Here is a 27,540-nt window from a genome sequence, read left to right as displayed (position 1 = left end):
GGGAACTAAGACCCCACATGCTGGCTGGTGTGGCCAAAAATTAAAATTAAAAAAAACTTTTTTAAGAAATAAAACACCCAAATAGCCTTAATCTATTAAAGAAACTGAATCAATAATACTCACATAAAACCTTGCACAAAGAAAACTACAAACCCAAAGGCTTTCAGTGGTGAACTGTTCAAAAGAAATTACACAGACTTTTTCAGAAACCAGAGAAGGGAAATGCTTCTCAACCCATCTGCCAAACCTGACAAAGATTTCTAAGCAAATAAAAGTACAGGCCAATATTCTTCATCATCGTCCTCAAAACAGCAGCAAATTGAATTCAGCAAGAGACAAAAGGGACAGCACTTCATCACACTTCATGGTGAAAGGCTGTATACTTCCCCCAAGATCAGGAACAACACCAGAGTTGTGGCCAGCACAGTGTCAAGACAAGAGAAGGAAGCTCTTGGGACAGAGGCTGAAGCAGAAGCAGACAACAGAAACTCCTCAGTTATCTTCAAGACCAATGAACCAAGAAGCGGGTTCAGGAAGCATCAGTAATAAGGTCAACATAAAAAGATCAACTGTATTTTGCATATACTGGCAACAAGTAGCTGGAAAATATAAAAGCTCAAGCACAAATGGAAAGATGCGTAATATCTTTACACTGAAACCATACAATATTCCTGAAATTAAAGCAGATAAACAAATGGTGAGATACGTATCATGGTCAAGGACTGGGGAATTCAACATCGGTCGGTGTCCATTTTCTGTAGCAGGCCTTTTTTGGGGGGTGGCAGGGCTGACAACTTGATTTTTAAATTTGTATGCTAAGAACCCAGAATAGTCAAAACACTTAAAAAGCAAAACTAAAATATAAAAAAGGTGGAGAACACTCTCAATTTCAAGACAATCTGATACTTGAATAGACTGAACATACATGAAACTCATAAGTAAAAAATGTGGACCCTGACCTTCTGCTTCACACCATAGACAAATACTAACTCAAAATGCATCATAATAACTGCAAAAAGTTGAAACTATAAAACTAAGAGAAAACCTCAAAGAAAATCTATTGACATTAAAGGTATGTCCTGATTTGGAAATATTAATAACACCCCAGAAAAAACTGATAGATTAGACTTCAACAAAATTAAAACTTATCGTTCTTTAAAAGACAGTGTCAAACAAACAGGTAAGCTACACATCAGGAAAAAACAGTCATAGCCTGTTATTTACCTCGTCATCAGGGGAATGCAAACTGAAACCACAATGAGTTACCACATTACACGCAACAGAATCAGTAAAATGAAAACCTGGGTAAAATTAAAAATAATAAATGTCGGCAAAGACATGGAGCAACCACAGTGGTCAAGAAAACAAGTCTGGCAGTTTCTTAACATCAAACACACTCTCCTATGGGACCCAGCAATTCCCAAGAAAATGAAGAGACGTTCACAAAAACTTGTGCAGATGCTTCCAGCTGCTTCATTCCTTACAGCCCCACTGGAGGCAGCACACAAGTCCACCAGTTAGTAGACAGAACACTTGAGTCATTTTTGCACTGGATACAACTGAGACTCCTCCCTCAAGGAACAAAGCACTGACGTGGACGGCAGCATCAGCGAGCGCCACGCACTCTGGGCTTCCCGAAAGACGCGGACACGCAGAGTGATCCCAACCAGAAGCAGCTCTGCAGTAAGGCCAAACAACCTCATCCACAGGGACCAGACCACTGTATAGGACACAGCAGGTTTCTCTGGGAGGGTGGGGGTTAGATTTAGTGCAAAGGGGGCACTTTCTGGGGAGATGGAAATGTCGTATTATCTTGAACAGCATGCTGACCGAGTTCATGGAATTAGAAACAAGAACCTATTTTTCTAAAAACGGACAGGCAAACTATGACCCATGGACCAAATCTGGCCTGAGTGTCTATCTTTAGACTGTAAGCTAAGAATGTAAAAATCATTCTTTTTTAAAAGTTGGGAGAAAAATGAAATCAAAAGAATATTATTTCATGACATATGAAAATAATATAGAATTCAAATTCCAGTGTCCATAAAACTCTAAAAAAACAGCCACAGGGACTTCCCTGGTGATCCAATGGCTAAGATTCACGCTCCCAATGCAGGGGACCTGGGTTCAATCCCTGGTTAGGGAAGTAGATCCCATATGCCACAACAGAGACACGGCACAGCTTGCGAGTTAACTACCTAGCTAGCTACTTAAATAAATGAGTAAATTAAAAAACACCCACATCCAGTATCAGCCATGAAGCATTGCTCTCCCCACTACTAAAAGCTCCAGACTGCTCTAAGGATGTCATAAATAATTTAATTTAATCTAAGTCAATATTATTATTAACAAATAAATTTAGTAATGGGTATGCTTATCATTCCCATTTTACAGGTGAGGCAAGTAATACAGAAAGAGATGATGGAACTGTCTTCTCTCTCTATAGTTACTAAGTTGTACCCGACTCTAGCAACCCCATGGACTGTAGCTTGCCAGGCTCCTCCATCAGTGGGAATCTCCAGGCAACAATATTGGAGTAGGTTGCCGTTTCCTTCTCTGGGGGATCTTCCCGACCCAGGAATCAAACCTGGATCTCCTGCATTGCAGGCAGATTCTTTACCAACTGAGTTACGAGGGAAGCCCTTTCTTAGCTCCACGTAATAGCTAAGTCTTAGAAGCAGGAAAGAAAAGCATTCATTTGTACAAAATCCTCTTTATTTAGGGTGGGATGAAAAGAAAGCCTCTGAGAATACTGAGCACAAATTCACTCTAAATGCACGTGGATACCACTGGAGAGACAGAGTAAAGATCACTTCGGGCAGTTCCTTTCAGTGGAAAAAGTAAAATTCACTGCGATGCTTCCTTGTCTGAGTGATCACTGCACACAAGGGTATTCAGTTTGCATAAATTCACTACACTGCAGAGTAAGGAACATGCCTTTTCTGTGTATTACTACAGATCATCATCAACAAGTTTTTAGAAGGGTGAAGCCTCACTCCAGACTAGTTAATTCAACTTGGTCAACCAGATCTCACACTTAACTTCACCATTCAGAAATGTTTTTGTTTCAGTATACTCATCTATTTTTTTCTAACACAAACACTTTATGTTTTCTGAAATGCTGTGACATATCACAGGTATGCTCTGACGAAGGCTAGAACCAACACTTGCCTCCCTGGACCAGCAGAGACCAGCAGGACCAATGCCGCGCCACACCACCGCGCAGGACAGGGTGATGATGAGCGCTGAGGGCACGAGGGGCTGAAGGCTCCCCGCTCCTTCTGTCCTTCAGAGACTCGCAGCTTCCTTCAACAGCAGAAAAGTCACCGAAGCAGTGCTGGCAAAAAGGGAAAACTCTCTGCTCTCGGTTACACCACCACCTGAAATTTCAGGACATTTGACCAGGCTCATTTGTTTGTTTGTTTTTTAAAATAAATTAACATCTGATTTCAAAAGAAATTGTTTAGGAGTAACTGATACAGTGCTGTCATGAGGAAGAAGCTAATGTTAAGAGGCTGGGCGCCAGCACACAGCTGCAAGAGACAGAACCCATGAGGAGGCAGCTCTGCAAACGTAAACAAGTATTTCTTGTGCTTGATCATCGCCAACACACCTGTGAAGACAAGGCCTAAGTATGAAAGAGGAAATTCCAGTACAGATTTCAAATGTGCACGATCATCTAGGAAAGGTGAGCTGGACATCTTGCCAGGCTGTAGGCACTGGGTCATCACCTTCACACCCTCACAGGCCTTTGTGCTGTGTTCGCCTCGCCCCTCAGGCCTCATCCATTCACTCACTCCTTCCTGGTCTCCGGTGCTCCCTACCCTGAGGACCACACCTCCAAACTTGTCACCCAGCCTACAAGGCCTACTGGGCTCCCACTCCTGCTGTGCTGTGGCCACTGGATTCCTTGAGTGGCTGAGCGTTCAGAGACGAGTTGGGAAAGAAGGTGGTGGTGGGCTACGCAAGCCCCACACGTGCACAATGACACCAGCCAAGGCGATAAGAGCCCCCAGCTGGGGCTGGGCCCTGTCTTCCCTCCAGCTGAGAGGTGTCTTAGATGATTTCCAACAGAAAGGGGTTTAATCGTGAAGTCTCATTTTATATGGTGGCAATGAATCAAAATTTAATAGAGCCAAGATTCTGCAGCTCAAACCAATCACATTTTTGAACCACATGGGACTTTCTGCAACCCCCTAGGCGCTGCTCCAGGGCTTCAAGCCCCAGGAGCAACCCTCCCACCTGCACTTCATGAGCGGGTCTGTCCTTCCTGCGTTCACCCACTTATTGGGCTCCCTTGGGAAGCACCCACGTGAAGACTCAATTCCCTGGCCCTTTTCTCAAACACCTGCGTACTCTGCAGACTTTAGAGCACTTGCTGTGGCCAGAGCACACACTCTGTGGTGGGAACCAGGACTGAGGGTTCTGAGGGCGTCTGTCCTACAGCACCCTGGCCAGAGTGAGGTGAGGCAAAGGGACCCCTTGGACCCTGATGAGTCATAGGTGAAATAAAACAACCTCTGGAATGAGCAGCCTGGAAATGCATTGTTTTGAATCTTTTTTGGGGGGCCATGCAGCATGTGGATCTTAGCTCCCTGACCAGGGACTGAGCCTATGCTCACTGCAGTGGAAGTATGGAGTCTCAACCACTGGACCGCCAGGGAGGTACTGTATTTCTTTAATCTTAAACGGGCCTTTCTTTTGACTCAGTGACAATACTTACAGAAATTTAAAATAAGAGCATGATTCACTAGGTGTACAAGCTTTTATGTCCAAGGCTATGTGAAATATGTTTATAACAGTTAAAGAGTTAAGGCACAAATGTTCATCTACTAAACTGGGGTATCTGACAATCCTATTTAGAGAAACATTAGTTATGATAACTAAATGTAAGATAAGAAAAAGTGAAATTATATACACATTATGACTACAACAGTGCTTAAAAAACCACACAAACTCCCCAAGCCACAGCTCAAAAAGCAAACCCTTCCTCATTGTGTCTGAGTGATAAGGCATATGTTTCCTCCTGCTCTTTGTCCAGCATGACAGCCTGGACGCCCCTGGGGACGGACAGCACTCCAGAGCACCCAGGAGAGCACCCCCACCGTGTCAGGGCGGCTGAGGACCACGATGGGTGCAGGAGCAGCTCACCACCCTCACTCACGCTGTACCCACATGTCGACTCCCAGCCCTGACCGGCCCCTAGGAGTGAGCTTACTACAACACAAATATTCCACACACCGCCTTTCGTTCACTGTCCAAAAACTACAAACCACAACACCCCAAACTTCTGTTTGGACTGGGGGACCAGGACTGGGAACCTCATCCAGTCTCTGCTTCCCAGAAGTGTCCCACAGTTCAGTGCCATGTGGGAACAGGATAAAGAGAATGGCTACCGAGTCCCTGGAAACAAGGCCCAAGGCCTGAGCAGGAAGAGCCTGTACTTGCTGACAGGGATGAAATTCAGCTCCACGTTTCTACCTGTCTCACGTGTAAGGGAGCGGGTGTACTTGGCGGCTACGGTGTGAGAGGCCCAGAAGCTCCATCTCAGAATGATGCTACTGTTCACAGGAACAAGAGACACAGACCCAAGGGGCAGAACGACAGTAAGAATCTAATTTTGTTCGGCATCGATTTACCAATACTGGAAACAAAGATGAGAAAGTAAGGCCTACACTGAGAGGAAAACACTCCATGTGACTGTGGCAGCTGGGAACCTAAGGGGAAGGGCTCTAGATTTGTGAGAGTGGGAAAAAGACAATACAATGAAAACGCAGCTGCAGAAGCAGCGAAAGGCAGGGCCCAGAGCCACGTGTGAATACACTGTACGTCTCGGCCGATGATCTGCTCAGGTTTGCTCCAGGAGATACGAAACATCACTAGGACTAGTTAATTCCTTCCACTGCCAGGAGAGGACTGGGGTTACTCACGTGATGTCCCTTCGCTGATAGCAGCCCTGGAGCAGGCGGGCGATCAGGTCGCTGATGAACTCCACGTCATCTCTGTGGAGAGCTGCTTCTAACTCCTAAGGAGGGGGAGACAGGGGCGAGAGCTCAGACTCAGAGGCAGATCCCCAACACCCCGCCAGTGGCCCTCCCCCCACACCACCACAGCCCATCACGGCACTGTCCTTTCTGGCTTGATGCAGCTCTTTGATTTTCTAGGCGTTTACTCCCCTATTGCTCTTACCAAGCTCCATTTCTTTCATCTGTACAGGCAGACACCTCTTTTTATAAATCAGTGCCATCGCTTCTCAGACTTTTGGCTAAGATCAGGTGTATAAGTCAGTGCCAGCACAGTCACAAAAGAGCTTAACTTATGTAAACAGGCTGTATTGCTTTCTATTTTAATGCAGGAGTGTAATGGAGCAGATGTATAATTGATCAAAAAGCATTCATTTACTGAAGTTTCAACAAGTAAGCCAACTGCAACAGCTCTCCAGAATCATGCCACTTGGAACGTTCTGTGCGCACACAGCCTGTCGGACCTAATAGCAGTGAGGTGCTGCCCATGCGGGGGTCGGGGGCGAATCCCAGGGGACAGGGCACAGGGGACAGGCACGTGGGATTCAGGCAGAGATGGCACACACACACTAAACGAGGGTTCACTGAGGAGCTACAGGGACAGAGGTGACAGCTGGGATTTGGGGGCCCCTATTCCTTTCCTTCTCAGGCTCCCACAGTGAACAGTCACCACTCCCAGGACACAGGCCCACATCCACCCGCTGTGCAAGCCGACCCCCCGGGATCCCCTCTGCTGGTGGCGTGGGCGGCTCATAACCAGACTCGGGGTCTCGTAGGTGGGCCCACAAGCACCAGGGGCACCGGCCTCTGACCTCACACTGAGGGGCAGGCGGTGTGCGCAAGGGGGTCCGCGTCTACTAGAGGTACAGGGAAGGCCTACGGCTCGAGGTTGTAAGCCTTCTGTTTATTGTTCTATGTTCAAAAGGTCCTAAGTTTGTAAACACCCCGGGAACATCACGTGGCACAAGCATTACTAAGCACACTAACTGACAGAAACAAACAACTGAAGCCAACAACGCGAGCAGGAAGGGGCCCTGGACACCTTGAACGCCAGGGCCTCAGTGTGAGAACACCGTGCCAGCCCAAGGGCAAGTGTGGCCGGGGTGCGCAAACCTGACACAAGGGCACCTACTCTCTGCGCAGACGCCAGGGATGCTGAGCCCGCTCTTCCAGGAGAACTGGGTGGGCCTGAAATACCTGCCATGTGAGCTCCGAGAGGAACTTGTGACGCTTACGAATACAAGTGCCACCCTGCCTCACACGTCACCCACAGGATACGGAAACGCACGAAACACAACATTCCTTTGTAGACGTATCTCTATTATATTGTGCCTCAAATTCAGAAGCACCTAGAAAACAGACCAAATCAGACTCGGTGACTCGGGAGAGGCACTTTCCCCGGGGCCCTGCAGGACCCAGCCCGCAGAGTCACTGCTCCGTCAGAGGCTGGACCTAAGTGTCCTCCCCGCAGCGGCCACAGGCGGCCAGGGCTCCCTGCACAGCCTCCGCTCTCACGGCCCTGCGCCCAGTGTCACAGAGAGACAGCAGAGCAGAAGCAGGACAGCAATTTTAATCCCGCTGAACAAAAAGAGGTCTCGCTTATCAGTTAAAATTTTTTCACTTCAATGGATACAGAGTTAGAGATTTGCAAGATCAAGACGTTCTGGAACAGATTTATAGCAACATGAATACACTTAACACAACCAGACTGTGCCCTGACACTTAACACCAGTGGACGGTGCACTTACACATAAGCAGTGCTGGACTGCACCCTGACACTCAACATTCCTAGGCTGTGCACGTCAACGGAACACCACTGGACTGTGTCCTTACACCTCACACTACAGACCGTGTACCTGTAACAGTTAGCGAAGTAGAGTTTATGTATCTTTGACCACAATTCAGGGGGTCGGGGAGAGAACTTGCCACATTACAAGTATCCACAGGCAGAAGCTACGGTGATTTAAATGAGGGGATACTTATAAATGCCAGACCAGCCTGATGCACAGTGAACGCTCCGTAACGTGTGAGTCCTGCAGTCAATTCATTCCCAAGTGACGGTGTGTAGAAAAAAACAGATTGAAGAAACAGAAAGTGGTCTTTTCAAAAATCAGATTTCTGAACAACAGAAACTCAAACTTTCTTTTAATACATGGCCTGTATGCATGATGTTTTTGAACTGTGGTGTTGGAGAAGATTCTTGCTGCTGCTGCTAAGTCGCTTCAGTCGTGTCTGACTCTGCGACCCCATAGACGGCAGCCTACCAGGCTCCTCCATCCCTGGGATTCTCCAGGCAAGAACACTGGAGTGGACTGCCATTTCCTTCTCCAATGCATGAAAGTGAAAAGTGAAAGTGAAGTCGCTCAGTCATTTCTGACTCTTTGTGATCCCACGGACTGCAACCTACCAGGCTCCTCCGTCCATGGGACTTACCAGGCAAGAGTACTGGAGTGGGTTGCCATTGCCTTCTCGGAGAAGACTCTTGAGAGTCCCTTGAATTGCAAAGGGATCCATCCAACCAGCCCATCCTAAATGAAATCAGTCCTAAATATACACTGGAAGGATTGATGCTGAAACTCCAATACTTTGGCCACGTGATACAAAGAACTAACTCATTGGAGAAGACCCTGATGCTGAAAGACTGAAGGCAGGAGGAGAAGGGGACCTCAGAGGATGAGCTGGTTGGATGCCATCACCGACTTGATGGACATGAGTGTGAGCAAGTTCCAGGAGTTGGTAATGGACAGAGAAGCCTGGCATGCTGCAATCCATGGGGTCGCAAAGAGTCAGACTGCACTGAGCGACTCAACTGAACTGATGCATGAGCCAATAAAACTACCTCCAACCCAGATTATTCACAGCTTCACTACTTCCACCTCAGCCCAGAGCCCAGGCTAAGGCAACCAGGGTCTTTAAACACTCTTCAAAAGCCCCGCCCCCGCCGCTCCTCCTCACTCCACACCCCCTTTTGTATTCCCTTTTCACTGTGGGCACTGAGCTGTGAGCACAGAAATCTGAACTCTGCCAAGATGCTCTGGGACGGGGGTGGGGGGAGCAACCAGCAAATCACCGAGAAGGGACCAAGCAGGGCTCCTGAGCGTCACGCTCACCCTCCTTGCAGCTGGCGTCACAGCTCATTAGGGATGAGCCTGTTCAGCCCTGGGACCTGGCAGTAGCTGCTGAGAAAAGGACCCCAGGGTGAGCCAGGGAGGAGTCGGGGGGTAGGGGCCTTGAGCCTGTGTTGTGGAAACTTTTCCCCAAACAGGGAGTACATCCTGGAGAGGCAGCCCAGGAACATCACTAACTCCTCCACGCCAGCACGGCTCAGCAACTGCTCTGCTCTCAAAGCTCACTGCAGGGCCTCCTAGTAATGGACCCAATCCCGAGATCCCGAATCTTCTGTATCTTTTGTGAAACAAGGTAAAGAGAGAACAACTTTCCTTCCCTCAACTCCAAGGAAGAAGAGAGATGACGGACGTGCACACTCCAGGCACAAAGACCCCACTAAGTTTCCCCAAGGAGGGAAAGGCCTGAGGAAACAGCTACCTGGGTCTCACTTGATGTAAAAGGCACAGATCTTTCTCACCTGCACAGGGACCAGCTGCAAGGCAGTGGGATCACAGTCAAAGGTGGGGGTTTCCATGCACGCCCAGGACTGTGCTCACACAAAGGAGGTGCAAAGCAGGCCCTCTGAGGGCCATCCCAGCTGCTCTCTGAGACAGGCTGCCTGGCGAGCAGGCCCAGGCCTCAGAAAGCACCCCTGGCACTGTGGCAGCTGATGCTTCTAACCTGGTATAAATTACCTTCATCCCAAAGGCTGCTCGAAACAGTTCACACCGTATTGGCAGCTCTGCGCTGCAGACACGACAGCCATCACCAGTCATGACGTAGGGAGCAACTTTCTAGAAAGGAAACCACACAGCTCCCCTCAGGCTGAAAAATACTGATCAAAGCAATAAATGTATAAACCTACATGAATATGCTTGTCTGAAAAGGTATAAATTACCAAAACTGGCTCCAGATATTAAAAAAGGGATCTGAAGTTACACACATCTTCTCCCACAGGCAAGCCCCAGAATACAGAAGTAACTGCTGAGGACTGAAGAGATGGGAGAGTCTCAGCAGCCCAGCCAGGAGGCTGGTGCTCAGCCTCAGACTAGGGTCTGAATCTGGACTTCACGCCGAGACTGTGCCCTCGGAACCCATGGCACGTGGCTCATGGCACAGCTTCCTAGAGAGCTGGGTTTCCTCTGATGGTTTTGTTTTCATAATTGTAGCTTGTGGTCATTTGGAAAGGTATACTATTTTTAACTTAAACATGTGAATGAATTTCAAAAATAAAACTGGAGATGTGGTCAGACAACTTATGTCAAAGCTACTTCATTCAGCCAGAAGCCCTAGACCCCTGGGGTTAAGCAGCCCCACTCCTTGCTCACCACTGGACTGGCCAGAAATAATTTAGGTGTAACCAGGAAAGAGGAGCCTGGTGGGCTGCCATCTATGGGGTCGCACAGAGTCGGACACAACTGAAGCGACTTAGCAGCAGCAGTGAAATCAGGGAGAGAAGCAACAATCAAGACTGGAAGTTAATCTGGGCGTGGTGTGCAGGCCAGGGCAACACAGGCCCAGGGTGAGACAGTCCCAGGCCCAGCCCAGGGAGGACACCAAGGACGACAGTGAGTCAGGGCAGAGGCTGAAAGGGGAGCTGCAGAAGCAAAGTTCATGAGATGTTGCAGCTGTAGGTGGAAGGCAGAGAACAGGACATCTCAGGGAACTTTTAATACTGTGCCCAGTCCCCCAACAAGACAATGGATCTCTAACTGGTGAAAAACTAAGTGGGGGCGGGGCGGGGACAGATAACAAAGCGGGAAATATCCTGGCTGTTCATGTGTCATCACGCCCTGGTCTCCTGGGGGACAGCAGCACAGAACCCTGGACACACGACTCGGATGTGCGGGGCCCTCTCATCCGCCGGTCAGCTCAGCCTCCATGGTCACATGACAGGGGTGTCACGAGGGAAAAGGCCCCTGTGCCTAAAGACGCGCTCTGTGCCTGGCTCCGCAGCTCATGCTGAGGCTGCCAACAGGCTGAGACACCCTCTCGGGGAGCATCACAACTGGGAGGGGGCAAGCGGTCCCCATTCCCGGTAGAGACGGCAGTGATTAAGAATGAGCTTGCTCAGCAGAGGAAGGGCCAGGAAGTGAAGAGAGAAGACCAAAGATAGGAGCCTGGAGCAACCAGGCTGAAGGATGAACTTCCAGAAATGCCTGCCATCAAACTACGAGGAGAAATCTGAGAAGATAGGACAAACTAGCAATGACCAGGGTGCGGTTATAACTGAGAGAACAGTTATGAACTCACTGGGAAAAGAAAAAGAATGCTCTAACCCATCTGGAAAATTCTTCAAGAAATGGGAATACCAGACCTGACCTGCCTCCTGAGAAATCTGTATGCAGGTAAAGAAGTAACAGTTAGAATTGGACATGGAACAAGAGACTGGTTCCAAATTCGGAAAGGGGTACATTAAGGCTGTATATTGTCATCCTGCTTATTTAATTTATATCAGAGTGTATCAGGCAAAATGCTGAGCTGGATGAAGCACAAGCTGGAATCAAGACTGCCAGGAGAAATATCAATAACTTCAGATACGCAGATGACACCACACTTATGGCAGAAAACAGAAGAACTGAAGAGCCTGTTGATGAAAGTGAAAGAGGAGAGTCACAAAGTTGGCTTAAAACTCAACATTCAAAAATCAAAGACCATGGCATCCAGTCCCATCACTTCATGGCAAACAGATGGGGAAACAATGGAAACAGTGACACTGACTTTACTTTCTTGGGCTCCAAAATCACTGCAGATGGTGACCGCACCCATGAAATTAGAAGACGCTTGCTCCTTCGAAGAAAAGCTATGACCAACCTAGACAGCATATTAAAAAGCAGAGACATTACTTTGCCGACAAAGGTCTGTCTAGTCAAAGCTATGGTTTATCCAGTGGTCATGTATGAATGTAAGAGTTGGACTATAAAGAAAGCTGAGCGCCGAAGAATTGATGCTTTTGAACTGTGGTGTTGGAGAAGACTCTGAGAGTCTATTGGACTGCAAGGGAGATCCAACCAGTCCATCCCAAAGGAAACCAGTCCTGAATATTCATTGAAAGAACTGATGCTGAAGCAGAAACTCCAATACTTTGGCCTCCTGATGCGAAGAACTGACTCATTGGAAAAGACCCTGATGCTGGGAGGGGTTGGGGGCAGGAGGAAAAGGGGACGACAGAGGATGAGATGGTTGAATGACATCACAGACACGACAGACATGAGTTTGAGTAAGCTCCAGGAGTTGGTGATGGACAGGGAAGCCTGGCAGTCCATGGGGTTGCAAAGAGTCAGACACAACTAATCGACTGAATTGAACCAGTCCTCATGCTCTCTAAAGGTGTCCCCAGATGCTGACCCAGCCCAGTCCCTGGTGGGGCAGGGCCCTTCACCAGGCTGGGGAGAAACAACCCCTCTTCTGGTTCTTAGCTCCCTGATGAGGACGTGGGTCTGGTATCAGGAAGGCGTGTGTGTTAAATGACAGATATCTATTTCAAATAAATAACAATGTCCTATGCCACAGCGCAAGGAGCTACATTTAGTGTTCCACTATGATAAACCATAGTGGAAAAGAATATGAAAAAGAATGCATATGTATGTTTAAGTGAGTCACTTGGCTACAGAGCAGTCATTAACACAACACTATCATACTTTGGCCACCTCATGCGAAGAGTTGACTCATTGGAAAAGACCCTGATGCTGGGAAGGATTGGGGGCAGGAGGAGAAGGGGATGACAGAGGATGAGATGGCTGGATGGCATCACTGACTCGATGGACGTGAGTCTCAGTGAAGTCCGAGAGTTGGTGATGGACAGGGAGGCCTGGCGTGCTGCAATTCATGGGGTCGCAAAGAGTCCGACACGACTGAGCGACTGATCTGATCTGATCATCGAAAAAGCAAGAGAGTTCCAGAAAAACATCTATTTCTGCTTTATTGACTATGCCAAAGCCTTTGACTGTGTGGATCACAATAAACTGTGGAAAATTCTGAAAGAGATGGGAATACCAGACCACCTGACCTGCCTCTTGAGAAACCTATATGCAGGTCAGAAAGCAAGTTAGAACTGGACATGGAACAAGAGACTAGTTCCAAATAGGAAAAGGAGTACGTTAAGGCTGCATATTGTCACCCTGCTTATTTAATTTATATGCAGAGTACATCAGGAGAAATGCTGGACTGGAAGAAACACAAGCTGGAATCAAGATTGCCAAGAGAAATATCAATAACCTCAGATATGCAGATGACACCACCCTTATGGCAGAAAGTGAAGAGGAACTAAAAAGCCTCTTATGAAAGTGAAAGAGGAGAGTGAAAAAGTTGGCTTAAAGCTCAACATTAAGAAAACAAAGATCATGGCATCTGGTCCCATCACTTCATGGGAAATAGATGGGGAAACAGTGGCTGACTTTATTTTGGGGGGCTCCAAAAATCACTGCAGATGGTGACTGCAGCCATGGAATTAAAAGACGCTTACTCCTTGGAAGGAAAGTTATGACCAACCTAGATAGCATATTCAAAAGCAGAGACATCACTTTGCCAACAAAGGTCCGTCTAGTCAAGGCAATGGTTTTTCCAGTGGTCATGTATGGATGAGAGAGATGGACTGTGAAGAAAGCTGAGCGCCAAAGAATTGATGCTTTTGAACTGTGGTGTTGAAGACGACTCTTGAGGGTCCCTTGGACTGCAAGGAGATCCAACCAGTCCATTCTGAAGGAGATCAGCCCTGGGATTTCTTTGGAAGGAATGATGCTGAAGCTGAACTCCAATGCTTTGGCCACCTCATGCGAAGAGTTGACTCATTGGAAAAGACTCTGATGCTGGGAGGGATTGGGGGCAGGAGGAAAAGGGGACGACAGAGGATGAGATGGCTGGATGGCATCACGGACTCGATGGATTGAGTCTGAGTGAACTCCAGGAGTTGGTGATGGACAGGGAGGCCTGGCGTGCTGCGATTCCTGGGGTCGCAAGAGTCGGACCAAACTGAGCGACTGAACTGAACTAGATAATTCACTATACTTCAATTAAAAATAAATTTAAAAAAATAAACAGACAGCATTCTGAGACCCTGGGCCCACTGACCCTGTCAGGGTTTTGCATCTACACACTGAGCGCCCAGCTGGCCACCTGGAAGCACTCAAGGCAGAGCCAGCGCCAGGCCCCGCAGGAGCTTCCGCGAAGGGACACCCGAGAAGCATGGCGGTGTGGCTCTGCTGGGCTGAAGAAAGACTCCTCAACAAAATTCTCTCACAAAACAGTCATGAGGCTTTCCTGGTGACTCAGTGGTAAAGAATCTGCTGGCCAGTGCAGGAGACAAGGGTTCGATCCCTGGTCCGGAAAGATCCCACAGAACAACTAAGCCCATGAACAGTAAGTACTAAGCCCATGCTTCACAACCAGAGCAGCCGTGCAATGAGAAGCCCATGTAGCCAAACAGAGAGCAGCTGCTGCTCCCCATACCTAGAATAAGCCCACACATGGCAACGAAGATCCAGTGCAGCCATAAAGAAAGAAATTGTTTTTAAAAAAACAAGTTATGTAGAACATTAATACTGATCAAGTTCCTTCTATTACAGGACACTTACACAACTGTTTTATTTTGGGGTAAGAAATTAAGGAAGATACAACAGCTTGAGACAACCTCAATCAATGCTAGTTCTGGCTGCCTGCAAAGAGCACCGATTGAATCATTTTTCAAGGAGGTTCCCTGGGTTGATAACAAGTGTTGAAAGTCATGTGAAATAGAAACATACAAGTGCTTATGTTGTAATGACCATGGCTATACACCCATGGAGTAACTAAAAGCCCAACTATCTTACTACTAAGCGAAAAGGGACTTGGAACAAAATTTTCAGAAATGAGTATTAAAAGCAGATTCAAAAAGATAGAAGTGAGGCTGAAGTATTCTAGAAATCTGCCCTTGAGATCTTCAAAAGTGGTTCTAGTGATGAATAAATTTCTGGAAATAAGGATGGGGGCAAAGCAATTATTTCTAAACTTAAAAATCCAAATGTTATCTATTGTGTGGCAGAAACCAACATAACACTGTAAAGCAATTATCCTTCAATTAAATTTTTTTAAAAATTCAAAGGTTTATGTAAAATCCCCAAAGTAAGATTTCCGAACAGAAATTTGACTATTTTATCTCTGTTGTTAGAAGTTTAATACACTATGACACAACAGTCCGAAGTTTGCCCGAATCACCACATGGCGAAGATGGCGTGTAGCGTAAATTTAAGCACCTGTGGGAAGTCTTCATGTTATCACTACTACAGAAGGAACTAGGTCAGAATTCTTAATTCCCACTCTTTCCACTTCACCAAAAAGGCAGAGACCATTAACGCCGGAAAGGGAAAATAGCATGGGGAATGATACTGAACGATGATCCCATTTCTTCTGAAACATGGCTTATTCAACATTCAAACAGACCAGAGTCACTGCCCACCCTCTACACCACCAGATCCCCTCCCAACCAGTTACTAACGCAAATCCTCCAGGTCACTTCAGATGCAGCCTTTTCATCTCCAGGTCTCTCCTCCTCGTTTTCCCTCCCGTGTCCCCTCATCCTCCACATAAAAACTGGACTCTTTATCACGCTGATTAGAAAAACAAATAAGCCAATATCTTCCAGTCAAAATTTACCGTTGTCTGCAGTGGGAAATGTAAACTTCACAGAAGGAGGCAGTTGGAAGGTTTTAACAAGAAAAATACGCCTGAGGTTCTTAAGAATTAGGTAGGAGACTCTGGGTTTGATCAAGGTTTTGATGCAAACAACCTGGAGAATGGAGGAGTGACACAGGCAGACGGGAAAGAAGGCGGACCACCGGCAAGGAAAGGACAAACCAAGGCCTCCACGGCCGCGTGCATGGCCACTCTTGCTGCCTCCTGTTGCACACGTGTCTGTGCAAGTGCCTGGGACCGCCAGGCCAGGACACGACACGACATCAACATCATACATCCACGTGAGACTTTACTCCTGAAAGTGTCCTGAGTGTAGGATAAATGTTGACAGCTGCCAAAATTACTAAGGGGGAGGGGCGGAGGAAGAGGTGTAGAAACCCCTAGAGCAGACCCACTTCTTCAGGGATGCACGTGGCCAGGCCACTTGAGACAATGGACAACTTGGAGTAAAAATACTCCAGGCATGTGGTCTCCCTGAAAACTCTCTCACTAGTCAAGAACTTCATCAGCTGGCCTTAAGCAAGAAGACTCCTGGTTAATTATCTGCCTCCAACTGAGAAACCAGTAGCTCTGGAACAGTGAAACTGCACTAAATGACTGACTGAACCTCAGGGGTGGTTGAAAAGAATCTGTGCAAAATATTGTAGCTAGCACCAGTGATGTACACTCACCCTCTTTCTGACCAATCTGCACCTGAGCCAGCTCTAAGGCCCAGGCAGGAGGAGCAGGTAAATTTGTCTGTGCTGTCCTCTGCCCTGACCTCCCTCCTTCTCCAGGCTTCCCCTCCACCTCCTCCAACTCTCCCGCAGGCCTCCTGCCATTTATACTCCACTCCCTCCTCAGAATCCCAAAACCAGAGATCAACAGAAGGACCTGACCCTCAGAGGGCCCAGCAGGAGAGCAAGCCCAGCACAAGGAGCTGCCCCGTCCCATAGCTCTGGCAGAAAGCCTTTCAGTCACCCCTGACCTTTCTCTCATTTTACAGCCTACCCAGCAAGGGGCCTGGTGACTCTCCTGCAAATCCAACTCAGAAACTGTTGGGTCCTCCTCCAGCTGCTCTCTCAGCATCAACCCCTCAGGGTCTCCTAACTGGACCCTGCCCAGGGACATGACAGGCTCAAGTCAGAACAAAGCTCCAAAGGGACCCTGCAGGCAGCCCCCTGCAGATCCTCAGCCCTCCGACCCCAGTCCCCATCAGCCAGCCTCCTGCCTGCTCCTGGGGGACCCATAGTGCTCCTGCCACAGGCTGGGTGGCAGGACCCCATTCTGCACCTGCAGGGTTGCCCATCATTGTCCAGTCCACCTACTGGGATTTTTCTAGTTAACCGATCACTTATTTAGTACATGTTCATTTCTTTTCTTCCTTCCACTGTTATTACGTAAACCCCTTAAGCTTCCTAGTTTTTACATGTGCCTGTTTCCCTACATGCCCATGAGTATTTAGTACTTGTGTTTGAAAACTGGTAAGGACCCACACGGAGAAGGCAATGGCACCCCACTCCAGTACTCTTGCCTGGAAAATCCCATGGATGGAGGATCCTGGTAGGCTGCAGTCCATGGGGTCACTACGAGTCAGACACAACTGAGCGACTCCACTTTCACTTTTCACTTGCATGCATTGGAGAAGGAAATGGCAACCCACTCCAGTGTTCTTGCCTGGAGAATCCCAGGGACGGGGGAGCCTGGTGGGCTGCCATCTATGGGGTCGCACAGAGTCGGACACGACTGAAGTGACAGAAGTAGCAGCAAGGACTCACAAGCCAAGATTCCAGACTGAAGACTATCAAAAAAAAGAGAAGCCCTAAGCTCTAGCTATCCTGAAGGACAATAATTTAAAATACGAATGTAAAAAAACATATAATGAAAATAAAAGCATCTGAAACATTTAATGACCACTTGGAAGTGTGGTCTGAAGTCATCTGTGAAAGCTCTTTTCCAAAAATTTAATCTGGAGGAATTCACTTATAAAGCAGGCACAGGGGTTGGTCTCAGGTTAAATTAAGCTCACAGGCTCCAGGAGCCCTTCCAGGGTCAGTGCAGTACAAAACGACCTCAACTGACCCTTTCAATATTCTCTGCTTTAAATGGAGAGCTCACTGCAAACTAACCAGCGGTACTTTTCAAAAATCACAGGTATGTCCCCATCTTTACAACAGTTTTATTTAGTCTCTTCAGTTGGAAAGAAGGCCCTTCCTTCGTGCCGCCCACTCACCCAGGGGAGAGGGGCTCTCAGGTCCAGAGGCAGGCCTGCAGGCCCGCACGCTTCTGCCATTGCTCTCACCTAGAGACCGGTCACACAGCGCACGTGTGGCGGACAGAGGCGTGCTATGTTTCTTTCTCTGCCTGAGGCACCATCAGCTATGAACGCTGGAAAAGGGGCTTGAAAAATTACATCTAAGGAGCTGACAGATTATTAAGAAAGACTTTGCTGGACAACTTACTGATATTGGTGAGAGGCAAAACTAAGTAAGCTGTGCAGCAAAACAAGTTGCTTTGAAGGAAAAGAATAAACTGAACCAACAGAGGAGAGAAACGCTCCTCCCATGCAATTAATTGAAACTTCTGTACAATCGCAACTTTCTGTTCTGCTGACAAAATGACAGTTCATTACACGCCTGCAGGAGAGACCTTGTTTCCGTGATGCTGGGAATGAGGGGGCACTCACAACTGGGAGGAGGGCTGCTGTCCCCAAACAGGTCTCCAGGACACAGCAAAGGAAAGGGAAGACTGATCCAAACCTGAAACCACCACCTGCTAGTCTGGGTAGAGACGGGAGACCGCTAACACTGAAGAGACCCCAAGGGGCCATGTCCTAGGCAGGAAACGTATTGGTGCAAATGTGACAGAGTTCTCCACCCAAAAAGAAACACAGGATGTGAAGCACAGGATGCAGCTCCAGCATGAGGCACAGAATGGGAAAAGTCGCTCAGTCGTGTCTGACTCTTTTCTTTGCAACCCTACGGACTGTACAGTCCATGGAATTCTCCAGGCCAAAATACTGGAGTGGATAGCCTTTCCCTTCTCCAGGGCATCTTCCCAACCCAGGGAACGAATCCAGGTCTCCCACATTCCAGACAGATTCTTTACCAGCTGAGCCACAACGGAAGCTGAAGAATACTGGAGCGGGTAGCCTATCCCTTTCTCCAGGGGATCTTCCCGACCCAGGGATTGAACTGGGGTCTCCTGCATCACAGGCAGATTCTTTACCAGCTGAGCCACCAGGGAAACCTACGAGCACAGATTCAGACCCTAAGAGTAGCTGGCAAATGACAGACTCCACAACATCTAAGCGTCTCTGTCCAGACATAGAAACTAGAAGCTTCACACTTAAATAAGAAAGGCAAGAAAACCGAGCCCCTTAAATCAGGCCCCCTCTCAAAGTGCAAAGTGAGACTCCAGGTTACAAGTGTAAACTGACAGGTGTCACAGGTGACGGGCTCCTGAGCAGAGGGTAGAGCCGTTTCCCACGGGGATGTACGTCAGCAAGCCTGGCGGCCTTCTCTAGCACAAACACCCGCTGCCTCCTGCCTGGCAGTGGGATCCACTTTTCAGCTGGACCGTGCATCCTGACGCCCTGCACCTACGCTCTGGCCTGCAACGTGAACGTGAGCTGTGAGGCTCATCGCAGATCACTCTGGACCAGTCACCCTGCTGCTGCAAACCACAGTCCCACAAAACGTAGCGGCTTCAAACCACCACCATGTTCTTTCTCACCCTGCCCTCAGTGGGTGGGGAACTTGGAGCTGCCTGGCCTCAGGGCTCTGGTGTGCAGTCACCAGATGCTGGCCAGGGTTCCATCAGCTAAGGACCGTCCACGCTCCCGGGGCTCACATCCACGGCAGGCACTGCGTGAGCCAGTCAGTCCCCCTACAGAGGCTCCACACGACTGCCGGAGTGTCCTCGTGCTGTGTGACACACAAGCCAGGAGGCCAAGGCTGAGGCCGTCCTGTCCCGGCCTCAGAAGGCACACTGTCCCTCCCGCTGGATTCCACAGGCCCTGTGCATCAGCCCAATTCAGATTGGGAGGGGACAAGATCACTGGGACATGTCAGAAGCTGGCAGTTTTACACTCTTCTAAGTTGTAGTTACTAAAAGCCACTAGTACTAAGTTTGTCTCTGAAATCCACCAACAACATCCAAGCTATAATATTGAACTTCTCACTCACCAAACAGTAATAAGACCGAACAAAAGCTGGCATATTGACTGCAGCACTTGAACAGCATCGTCTTTTAGGGTTTGAAATAGCTCAGCTGGAATTCCATCACCTCCACTAGCTTTGTTCTTACTGATGCCTCCTAAGGCCCACTTGACTTCGCATTCCAGGATGTCTGGCTTTAAGTGAGTGATCACACCATCATAGTTATTTGAGTCATGAAGATCTTTTTTGAATAGTTCTTCTGTGTATTCATGCCACCTCTTCTTAATATCTTCTGCTTCTGTTAGGTCCATACCATTTCTGTCCTTTACTGTGCCCATCTTGGCATGAAATGTTCCCCTAGTATCCCTAATTTTCTTGAAGAGATCTCTAGTCTTTGCCATTCTATTATTTTCCTCTATTTCTTTGCATTGTTCACTTAGGAAGGCTTTCTTATTTCTCCTTGCTATTCTCTGGAACTCTGCATTCAGATGGGTACATCTATCCTCTTCTTTGCCTTCCACTTCTTTTCTCACCTATCTATAAGGACACCTCAGACAATCATTTTGCCCTCTTGCATTTTTCTTGGGAACGGTTTTGATCATCTCCTCCTCTACGCAATATTACGAACCTCTGTCCATAGTTCATACCTGAATGGCCTAGGGGTTTTCTCTACTGTCTTCAATTTAAGTCTGAAGTTTGCAATAAGGAGTTCATGATTTGAGCCACAGTCAGCTCCCGGTTTTGTTTTTGCTGACTGTATAGAGCTTCTCCATCTTCAGCTGCGAAGAATGTAATCAATCTGATTTCAGTATTGACCACCTGGTGATGGCCATATGTAGAGTCCTCTCTTGTGCTGTTGGAAGATGGTGTTTGCTTTGACCAGTGCATTTTCTTGGTAAAACTGTTACCTTTGCTCTGCTTCATTTTGTACTCCAAGGCCAAATTGCCTGTTACTCCAGGTATTTGCATTCCAGTCCCTTATGATGAAAGGGACTTTTTTTTTTGGTGTTAGTTCTAGAAGGTCCTATAGCTCTTCAAAGAACCACTCAACTTCAGCTTCTTTGGCATTAGTGCTTCACAAGTGACGGCCATGTCGGCTAGCTCACACTGAGCCCTGGCTACGTGGTAGACACCGTGCTACACTCTCCACATCCACTACCTCAACCTCCTCCACTGCCGTGTCCCTAACTCAGCATTTACTGGAAATATCTGGGTAGCAGGAGGACAACTGGAACCAGAGGTCAAGTTGAGAAGATGCCTGGCCTGAGACCAAAAGGATGTAAAGCAGCCAGCCACACAGAAGACACAAGCGAGGGCTTTCCAGGCAAATGAAGCCATGGCTAAAACGCTGTAAGGAGCTGCAAGGCAGGAGCAGACCTGAAGTGCAGGATGAAGTGGGCCTCGCAAACTGAGACACGAAGAGTCTATCTTCTGTGACAATGAACAGGAAGCTCTTAAGCAGCAAATCGACAGTCTGGATTTGTTTATTACTCCAGCTGCTGGTGGCATGTGCACTAGAGATCGGTTAGAAGTGAACGATGATCCAGACATGGGATATTGGTGGCTGGCCTAGAGCAGCAGCAGGTCAAGGGAGGAAAAGAAGGGCAGATATTCCAGATCCATGCTGAGAGTCAAACTAACAGAATGGCTGGAAGGCAGGAAATGTGGAAGGCAGAAAAGCAGCAGGAGACTGACCAGCAACTAATGAGATCTTTTCATTGCACAGGCTTCTGCACTGTTTCAATGTTAAGAAATTGAGGTAATGTATCACTTTTTTCAGTTAAAAACTATCTTTTTTAGCTCCAGAGATATAACTGACAAATAATGTAAGATACTTAAAAGTATAATTTGATACACATAGACAAAATGAAAAGATAACCACCATCCACTCATTAACACATCTGTCACCCCATGTACTTACACCCCTCTTGGGGGGTGGGAAGAAATTTAAATTCTACTTTCTAGAAAATCTCATACAATACTGTTGCCAACTACAGTCACCATCCTCAGATCTCATTCCTCTTATAACTGTGAGTTTATGCCCTTTCTCCAGCCTCTCTCAATTTCCCCTACTTTCAGCAACCAGTCTTCTACTCTGTCTCTACGAGTTCCATTTAAATCCACGTAGCATTTCTCCTTCTGTGTCCATCTTATTTCACTCAGCATAATACCCTCTGGGTTCATCCACGTTGCTGCAAATGGCAGGATTTCCTTCTCTTTAAAGGCTGAATAATATTTACCTGGATGCACATACAGACCACACCTTCTCGATCAGCTTCCCCAGTGACAGGCCCTCAGGTTGTTTCCATAATGCTGCAATGATTGTAGGAGAACAGGCTTGTCCTCAAGACGACGATATCCTCTGGATTATATGGTAATTGTGTTTTGAATTTCTTGAGGAACCTCCATACTCTTTTTCATAGTGTCCATACTAGCTTATGTTCCTACCAGCAGTGCACAAGGATTCTCCTTTCTCCATATCCTCGCCAGGAGGGGACAGTGCTAGCTACCATTTGTCTGTTTGCTAACAGCCATTCTGACAGGTGTGAGATGACACCTAACTGTGATTTTGATTTGCACTTCCCTGATGATTAGTGATGCTGAGTACCTTTTCATATACCAGCCAAAAGGTAGAGGAGTTAACACCTGGGAGTGATCATGACCTTCTCCCCTTCCCTGTGGGCACCTTTCCATCATCCATCCTCCTAGGCTCTCATAGGATTCTTACTGCTTAAAGGGACCCTGCCTTTTCTTTCTTTCTTTCAAGATTAATTTCAAAAATAATAAAATCATTTAAAATAGGATTACAATTACTAACAAGTTATAGCTAAGAAAAATTTTAACAAGGAAATCACCCTGTGGAATACTACCAGGTGGTAAAATTAAGTATGTGGAACTAACCTAAACGCACACCACTCTAACCTGATGTACAGCTATCGACCCACTTTCTTGTTTTTATGTATTCCAAATATAAGGATTTCTAGAATGCTTGGGTCAGAGGTTTCATTTTTTTAAGAAAACAAGCTCAAAAAGAGGAGCTGAGAGATGCAGACAAAGGAATATGTCAAAGCAAGACTAGATCACAATTAAATGGGCCCAAATAAAGAATAGGGAAAAGGTTCTTTAAAGTAAGAAAAGGGTTTTTTCCCAAGTTAAAAAATAAAAATCCACCTGAACAAAACATCAGCAAATTCTCCCAGTTATTACTTATTCCATCATTAAGCCAAAATCTAAACAGCTCTATAGAATTGTTAGGGGAAGCACACTGATTGAAACCACCCACCCTGGCCAGGCACCATAGTAACCATTTGCATGAGTTGTTTTATGACAGGAGATCCTGATAAGGAATCAGTTCAGTTCAGTTCAGTCGCTCAGTCATGTCCGACTCTTTGCGACCCCATGAACCGCAGCACACCAGGCCTCCCTGTCCATCACCAACTCCCGGAGTTCACCCAGACACACGTCCATCGAGTCAGTGATGCCATCCAGCCATCTCATCCTCTGTCGTCCCCTTCTCCTCCTGCCCCCAACCCCTCCCAGCATCAGAATCTTTTCCAATGAGTCAACTCTTCGCATGAGGTGGCCAAAGTACTGGAGTTTCAGCTTTAGCATCATTCCTTCCAAAGAAATCCCAGGGCTGATCTCCTTCAGAATGGACTGGTTGGATCTCCTTGCAGTCCAAGGGACTCTCAAGAGTCTTCTCCAACACCACAGTTCAAAAGCATCAATTCTTCGGCGCTCAGCCTTCTTCACAGTCCAACTCACATCCATACATGACCACTGGAAAAACTATAGCCTTGACTAGACGGACCTTTGTTGGCAAAGTGATGTCTCTGCTTTTGAATATGCTATCTAGGTTGGTCATAACTTTCCTTCCAAGGAGTAAGCGATAAGGAATACCGAACTAATAAGCCGCCACCAACGGGAAGAGTTCGGGAAAGGTCAAAAGGAGACACCACGTGTCCGTCCACTCCCCAGAATCCCTCTCGCCTGCATCCATCTTGGCTGAGCAATGCGTGCGCCACCAGGAAAGACTCTGAATTAGAATGATCGGCCAAAGACCACCAGGAAACTAATCCCATCACCATAAAACCCGAGACTGCGAGCCACGCGGCAGAGCAGTTCTCCTGGGTTCCCTTACCCTACTGCTCTCCACCCGGGTGCCCTTTCCCAATAAAATCTCTTGCTCTGTCAGCACATGTGTCTCCTCGGACAATTCATTTCCGAGTGTTAGACAAGAGCCCAGTTTTAGGCCCTGGAAGGGGTCCCCATTCCTGCAAGAGAATCATTTCCTGGTAATTCTTAAACATACTGTTTATAATTTCTATTAACAAATTCACACATGAAAATATGACTGTTCTATGCAAAGAACAGTAACAGGTAAATATCCTACAATGTTAAGACTTCCCATATAAAGTTACAATTCAATCATTGCAGTGCTGGCCTAGGAACAGGCCCTAGAATGATGGAGGAGATGTGTATGAACCTAACAGCATTTCAAATAACAGAAAAAAGATTAATCAGTAAATGATTCTGGCATAACTGGCTCATTTTCTGGAAAACAGTGGATTCCAATTTAACACCACACACTTGATTTAAATAATAAAAGCTAACAATATCAAAACACGGTCTTTCTAAGCATTCTATCCACAGAAGAAAATTCAAACAGCCCAGCATGACCGGTGAGTAGACTGTAGTCAAGACCAACACCCAGTGAGTAAAGCCCTGCGACAGAGCACTAGCGGCCTCTGGTAGAGACAGAGCGCGTTAAACCCCATCTGCAGCGGCATACAAGAAATGGCAGAAAAGAAGCACTGCCACTCATCACAAGTTACAAAGGGAAAAAAAGAGTAGTTCCACGTTTGCCTGTCAAAGGGCCAAAACAGCAGGCTCATACACTGATAGTTTATTCCACACTTCTGAAACAAGAAAACGGTACTTTTGTGAACAAAAATTATTAAAATGAATATTGAGATAGTTTTCATTACTGTACTAAAAAGAACACTGGCAGCGTTACTGAAAAGGCTGGGGTTCAGCGCCTGTAGTGCAGTAATTAACAAGTTAGGCTCCATGACTGTGAAGTCACTTTTGTCTCTCTAGTTTAAAACTCTGGGTTACAGTCTGAGACCACGTCATCAAACTCATCACTCTTCTTTTCAGGACGTTCATAAGAAAACATGAAGACGTTACTTTAAGCAATGTTTTAGAGAAGTATACCTCCACACGTGGTCTATGGACCTGAACATCTCTTGAGGGCACTTACTAAAAAACAACAAACACAGGACTCTTTCCAAAACAGGGTCAGGGTGGGGGTGGTGTCATGGAGTAAGACATAGGTAAATTATTAAACCTCTAGGGAGGCACACCAGGCAACACTTTTTTAAAAAGGTTTCATCAGGTTTGAATATATAATACGTCATTCTATACAAATAGGGGTGTGTGTGTGCGTGTGTGTGCTCAATTGTGTCCAACTCTGCGACCTCATGGACCCTAGCCCATAAGGTTCCTCTGTCCATGGGATTTTCCAGGCAAGAACGCTGAGTGGGTTGCCACGTCCTTCTCCATATAAATAAGGGTAAGCGGTTTTTAAAAAGCCTACCACAGCACAAAAGTCATTTCATTAACTAGAATAAAACTATGTGGTTCATGTATTAAAATGATCATCTAAGCACACCCATGCCTTCTACCATATTCCTGCCTTTAGAAGGTCTAACTCATCCAGCAGCATCCAAGATCTCCAACAACAGCCAGCCAGCTCTGCCGCCCCAGCACACATCACCTGCCATGATATCAGACCCAACAACCCTGAGTGACCGCAGAGTGAGAAACACGGTCACCCAGAGATACACTGCTCTACCTTCTTGCACATCAACTTACCAATAAATGTTCCACACAACACAGGTTAAGTCCCCAGTGACTGTACACACGTCATGGTGAGCACCTCTGTTTTGCAGCAGACAGTGGACAAGGAAGACTAGCTAAAGTGCATAAAAGTCTACCTGGCTCAATCTAGCCCTGGGAATTAATGTTTAAGGATTGATAGAAGCTATAGCCAGTCTTGGCTTCTTAGCCCTAAACTGGCGGAGCACGGTAGGATTTCATTCCTAATAAATCTTTTGAGAGACAACTGAAATTAAAAAATGCTTTCTTACAACTCTTTGCTATGTACCATTCCCTTCCATTTCTCCCCAGGGAAGACTGCATTCTGTACCGGATCAGGCTGCTGCTGTGGTTTAGTCTCTAAGTTCTGTTTGACTCTTCTGTGACCCCCATGGACTGCAGTCCACCAGGCTCCTCTGTCCGTGCGATTTCCCAGGCAAGAATACTTGAGCAGGTTGCCATTACCTTCGCCGGAGGATCTTTCCTAACCCAGAGGTGGAATCCCTGTCTCCTGAACTGGCAGGCAGATTCTGTACCTCTGAGCCACTGGGAAGCCCCACCAGATCAGGTTCCATATCCAATAATCAAGAGGCCCAAGGAGGCAACAAGCAGACAGAGCATGAACGGGGCGGGGACAGCACAGGACAGATCTGATTCAACTCAAACGTAGGTTCCGTCAGTTACTAGAGGTATGACCAGAGGCATTGTCAGTTTTGTGCCATAAAACAGAAAAAGAGTTCAATTTTTCAGTCACCAGGGCAAACGGGACAAGTAACCAGAAACGTAACTTAAGGCACATGGACCTGAGGACATCAAGTTCAGGTGCAAGGAAGCCCTCTGATAAATCATTAGGATTGCAATGCCTGAGCAACGGTGTTTATCCTTTCTACAAAATGCTGTAAATGACTATGTACGTACATGCATACATACAAAAACACTTTATATAAAAAGGGCAATCATACTCTTCATTCTAGGTGTTTCATAAATGCAATCTTTTTTCCTCTTTGCTTATCTTCTACATCAGTAATACTTCATCCTTTCTTGCTTTTCTTAATGCACATAAAGTCACATATATGGTTGATAGAAATATGAATGGAGATTACACAAAAGCATGTGACGGCTGGCTTTTTCTTAACTGATGAACATCACCCATACTTCTCCACACACAGCTTTCCTCATGATCTTGTACAAATTCCTCCACGTCAACAGGTAGAGCTCCAACTCATTCTTTGAGAGGCTACCTAACAGACCACGATATAACATTTTCTGTTCATTCACTCTGCTACAGATGGACTTTTTGTTCATTTTGGTTTCCATTTTTTGCCACTTATAACCATGTCACACTTCACTTTCTTGTTCATAAGGCCTTGCTGTTGTTTTCCACTATGGGCTAAAATCCCAGCAGTGCTAACAGAACAAAAGAGTTTGCTCTAAGATCAGGAACAAGGCAAGGATGCCCACTTCAAGCACTGCTATTCAACACATACTGGACATTTTACACAGAGCAATGAGACAAGAAATAGAAACAAATGCCACCCAATCAGAAAGAAGTAGTAAAATTATCTCTGTTCATAGATTACATCATCTCATGTGTAGAAAACCCTAAAGGTAATAATAAAAAACTTTTAGAATTAACAAATGAATTCAGAAAAGTAACAGGATACAAACTCAACACATAAAACTCAGCTGCATTTCTATATACATGAAAACATTTTTTTAAT

General features: G+C 46.7%; 1 protein-coding gene across 2 annotated transcripts in view; it reads right to left on the bottom strand.

Moving 5' to 3' along the window:
• Positions 1 to 27,540, bottom strand: part of CECR2 (CECR2 histone acetyl-lysine reader) — a 117,092-nt gene that overhangs the window by 36,223 nt on the left and 53,329 nt on the right. For both annotated transcript variants that reach the window (XR_003034868.2, XM_024992770.2), the window contains exon 2: positions 5,931 to 6,025. Coding sequence is in view for 1 of the 2 variants with exons in the window: in XM_024992770.2 (XP_024848538.1) it covers positions 5,931 to 6,025 (95 nt within the window). In the remaining variant the exon portion in view is untranslated. The remainder of the gene's footprint in view (positions 1 to 5,930; positions 6,026 to 27,540) is intronic.

The sequence above is a fragment of the Bos taurus genome, chromosome 5 (genome assembly GCF_002263795.3).
Source record: "Bos taurus isolate L1 Dominette 01449 registration number 42190680 breed Hereford chromosome 5, ARS-UCD2.0, whole genome shotgun sequence".
Lineage (NCBI taxonomy): Eukaryota > Metazoa > Chordata > Mammalia > Artiodactyla > Bovidae > Bos > Bos taurus.
The sequence above is the reverse complement of the archived record's forward strand: the minus strand, read 5'-3'. Positions and strand labels throughout refer to the sequence as shown.